Source organism: Myotis davidii, unplaced genomic scaffold (assembly GCF_000327345.1).
Source record: "Myotis davidii unplaced genomic scaffold, ASM32734v1 scaffold44, whole genome shotgun sequence".
NCBI classification, from domain to species: domain Eukaryota; kingdom Metazoa; phylum Chordata; class Mammalia; order Chiroptera; family Vespertilionidae; genus Myotis; species Myotis davidii.
The window spans coordinates 3,619,653-3,623,875 of NW_006299705.1; the positions used below are offsets into that span (position 1 = coordinate 3,619,653).

General features: G+C 38.6%; 1 protein-coding gene across 1 annotated transcript in view; it reads left to right on the forward strand.

Annotated features, from left to right (window-relative positions):
- The window catches only part of CRHBP (corticotropin releasing hormone binding protein), a 10,671-nt gene that overhangs the window by 3,185 nt on the left and 3,263 nt on the right, over window positions 1-4,223 (forward strand). Inside the window, exons 5-6 of the mRNA XM_006775457.2 lie at window positions 2,036-2,184; window positions 2,432-2,433. Of these exons, the coding sequence (XP_006775520.1) occupies window positions 2,036-2,184; window positions 2,432-2,433 (151 nt within the window). The remainder of the gene's footprint in view (window positions 1-2,035; window positions 2,185-2,431; window positions 2,434-4,223) is intronic.

Here is a 4,223-nt window from a genome sequence, read left to right on the forward strand (position 1 = left end):
GGTGGTGGGGGGTTGTGTAGATCAAATCTGGTTTTCAAAGAGAGTATCATTGCACAGACTTAAGACATTTGAAGTGAAACGTGATTTAAATGGAAATTCTTTTGTAATCAGAAATGGCCAAAAAGAATATTTTCTATTTATTATTATGAAAATCAAATCACAGTTTTTAATTTACTTCCCAGTCTAGATAGGATACTACTTTAAGGTGAATAGAATTCTATCTTTTTGTTCAGTATTTTATTCTAATCTCCTAAAGTACAATGCATTCAGTGACAAACTTTAATCCCTCCAAATCATTCCACTCATCTGGGATAAGCTTGAGGGATCAGATATGAAGTTGCAGTTTTAGATATTTATATAAAGATTGGATGTGTTAGACAGATTTCATGCCTGGACAGAAGGTTGGACCAGCACCTCAAAGTTGCCTTCTGATTCAGCGTCCCCCACTGTAATTTAGTTCATTGCTGATGGATATGCCCATAGATGCTAAAAAGCTGAATAGCCCAGGCCTAACATGCATTATCTTCATCAAAATGAGTTCATTCATCTGCTTATTTTTCTCCCATTAAAACAAAACAAAAATTAATTGGATGAAAGAAGGTGAAGGGATTAGCCAAATAACATATGCATAACCCACAGACACAGACAACAGTATGGTGATGGCCAAAGGGAAGGGGGTAGGGGGATGGGTGGAAGTGGGCAAAGAGGGGGAAAATGGGGACATTTTCAATAGCATCAACAATAAAAATAAAGTAAAAAATTAATTCAGGAAAAAAGAAATTACTATTCATTTTTGGTTGCATGCAATAGTATTAGTATTACCACTTCATATGGTCAAAGAATGGACCGAATCTGCCAAAGAATAATGTACTGACTGATCTTTCAATTTTTGTGTTTTGTTTTTTTTAAAATTTTGAAAGAAGCCCCCCAAAGAGGCTGTTTCTGAGGACCGGAGCAGAATAATCCTAGAGGGAAAAAATGAAATATTTCTCATCTATTTTGTTTGGTTATCAATCAGAAGCCTTCCAGAATTGTCATGGAATTTCAGTTCTTTTTGAAATTAAGTGGAATTAAAAAATATGGAAGGAGGCAAGAGGTAGTTCTGACCTGTTCTGATAAGTCAGAAACTTTGGGGGGGGGGGGAAATAGGTATAAACTAATGCTTCTAGTTTCATAGCTAGGAGAATAAATTTATAAGTCTAGACTTGAGATACAAAACAAAAAATTTCAGAAAATTCTTGGGAGTAAATCAAACATTAAAATTTATCTTTTAGTCAATTTAACATTTAACACTCAGCAAATATTTATTCAGATGTAAGCCTGCTTTCTTTCTATTTTTTTTCTCAGCCTATTTTATGACTGTTTTATTGTTTATTTATTTTATTATTTAAAAAATAACATTGGCCCCAAATTCAATGAGTGAAGGCTCCAGACAGGTAGGGTTTGAGTTCTGGCCTCAGCTTGAAAGTCTGGATTCTTCCAGACTCCCAGCTTGAACCGGGACCCCAGTTAACTGAAGTGTTCCAGCCGGTATTGTTTGGTTGGCTATGGATTTAGGTTTTCTGATTATAAACAAGATAACCCCCTGAGATTAATATTAGAAGCCCCTGGCAGCCCAAAGGCTTCATCCATGCATCCCTGGTGGCTTTCATTTCCCAAACCCTTCTTCCCACCTCCAAATTGCCTTTGTGAAATGTACTCTCTTCCAAGCCAGAAGGCCTAGACCAGTGGTTCTCAACCTTCTGGCCCTTTCAATACAGTCCCTCATGTTGTGACCCAACCATAAAATTATTTTCGTTGCTACTTCATAACTGTAATCTTGCTACTGTTATGAATCGTAATGTAAATATCTGAGATACAAGATGGTCCTAGGCGACCCCTGTGAAAGGGTCGTTCAACGGCCAAAGGGGTCGCGACCCACAGGTTGAGAACCGCTGCCCAAGACCATGAATAGGAGCCTAAAATAAGGATGAGGCAAATGTCTATAAAAACCAGCATACCAAGTAGTGAAAATGTGATTTTTTTTCCTGCGAAGCCTGCAACGTCATTTCCCAGACCCCAAATGGAAGGTTCACCCTGGTGGTTCCACATCAGCATCGAAACTGCAGCTTCTCCATAATTTATCCTGTGATGATCAAAATATCTGATCTCACCCTGGGACACTTAAATGGCCTGCAGTTAAAGGTGAGTTGCTTCCTTGCTTTCAAATTATTTACTAAAGCCAGAGCTTTGTCAGAGCAAAAGTACTCATACAGGGTAAACACGGACATTAGCAATTGGAGTTGTCTGCCCTGTTTGACTGTAAAGTCTCACAGGTGTGTGCCCCCCCACCCCCCCTGCTTTAACTAAACCCTTTCTTATTCCTGTTCAGCTGAAAGTTGCACACTCAGGTGTCCCCTGTGCTACTTGAATACTTTTCTTGTGATGCAAGAAGTGTTTTCAATGGGTAAATGTGTGGCATATAATTACAATTGAACTCTCTTGTACTTGCCTCTTTAAAAAAAAATTATCTCCTAGCAGAACCTAGTATGAGTCATCTACACAGCTGTTTTTCTGACTATTGGAATTTTCTTTTGACATGAAGGAAGTATCTCATTGACTGTGTTATGAAGAAATGCTAAGTGTAGCATAAAATGCGAAATTGGATTTTTATATTGCAAAATACAGTAAAGTTTTGAAGAGTTTTCTGGCATGACATTTAATTCAGTACATTGTGCAATAGGTATTAGTTGAGATTCTCCATCAGCTTGTTTTCCATGAACGTCTGTGTGGATCGTAAGATAAATGCTGAGCTTGACCACATTTACTCGCACTGGTAACGTGCGTCTTCCCTCTGAGTCATCCTCGTTTCCTTTTTCTTTCTCTTGTGCGGAGGCTAAGATAGCTCCTGTATTTGCTGGCATCAAGGACAGGCATAGCTCCTAATCAGACAGATTTCAGGGAAAGCCAAGTAGGACTAGGACTGATAAAAGGAACATATCTAACTTCCTTTCAGCCCTAAATTTGTGGGCCAATGCTTCTTGGTTTGTTTTTTTGGAGGGCGACTTTAGTGGAAGAATATTTCTTTGATAAAGACCAGAACAAATGGGTGTCTATGTATGACATAGCCTTATTGCCTTGAGATTATTCGGATGTCATTCCTGATGTGCAGTATAGAAGACAGCAAGAGTGATACCAGACTGGGAGATCTGCACTTCAGTTATTCTTGGCTGTGAGGAGTAATCTTGGTGTCTCCTTTAAAAATAAAATAAAATAAAGTCTGCATTCTTCTAGGCATCTTTTTCTTTTCCAAATATTTTTTTGAGTTCTCACTATGTTCAAGGCACTATTCTAGATGCTGTAAATTAACAATAAACAAAATAGATGCTGCTCACATGAAACCTGCATTTTAGTGGCATGTGACAGGCAAAACTGCATATAGTTCAGCTAGTGGTGAGTGCCTTATGGAAAATGAAAGGAAGTGCTGTGATGGGTAGTGACTGGGATAGGGGAGCAGAAGGAGGGGTGGAGAGCTCCTTGAGATGCTAAGGTGGTCAGGAAAGAAACCTTCTGAGAAGGAGACAAAGTGAGAATTTAGTGATAGTGATGAGGGAGCCAGCAGCCGCAGGAAGAGCCAGGAACAGAGAGAACAGTAGTGTAGAGGCCCAGAGGCAGGAATGAGCTTATTGGATTCCAGAAATGGGAAGGAGGAAAGATGGGGGGGAGTGATATGAGACATGTCAGGGAGACAGGCGGGGGCAGGGTGTGCAGAGCCCCACAGGTCATATTTGAATTTATTCTAAATCCTTATCAGTAGAAATGATAAACATTGTCCCAATAGCAGAAAAAGTCCTTTACAAAGAAAAGGAAAAGAGGTGAGTTGAAGGAAAGCCCTGTTTATGAGAACTCTCTGACTGCATGCACTAATTCAAATATTCTAGTATGTATGTCTGAATGATTTCATTTTTTCACACATCTTATGTGGAGTTTACAGATTCCCATTTCATCATTGTAGTCCTTAAACTTATTTTTAAAATGCACACACATTTTAAAAAATGATTACTCAACTGATTTTGAAAAGCAATTCTTATCATTTTTTAAAATTGTAAATGCCTTTTAATTTCAGAGTCCTGAATGTTGAATGAAATGGCACTATTAGGATGTCTAGGGCTGATTGAGTGAATTCACCAACTTGCCATTGGTCAAATGATTTGACTCCCATAGTTGGTTTAAATATCTCTTTC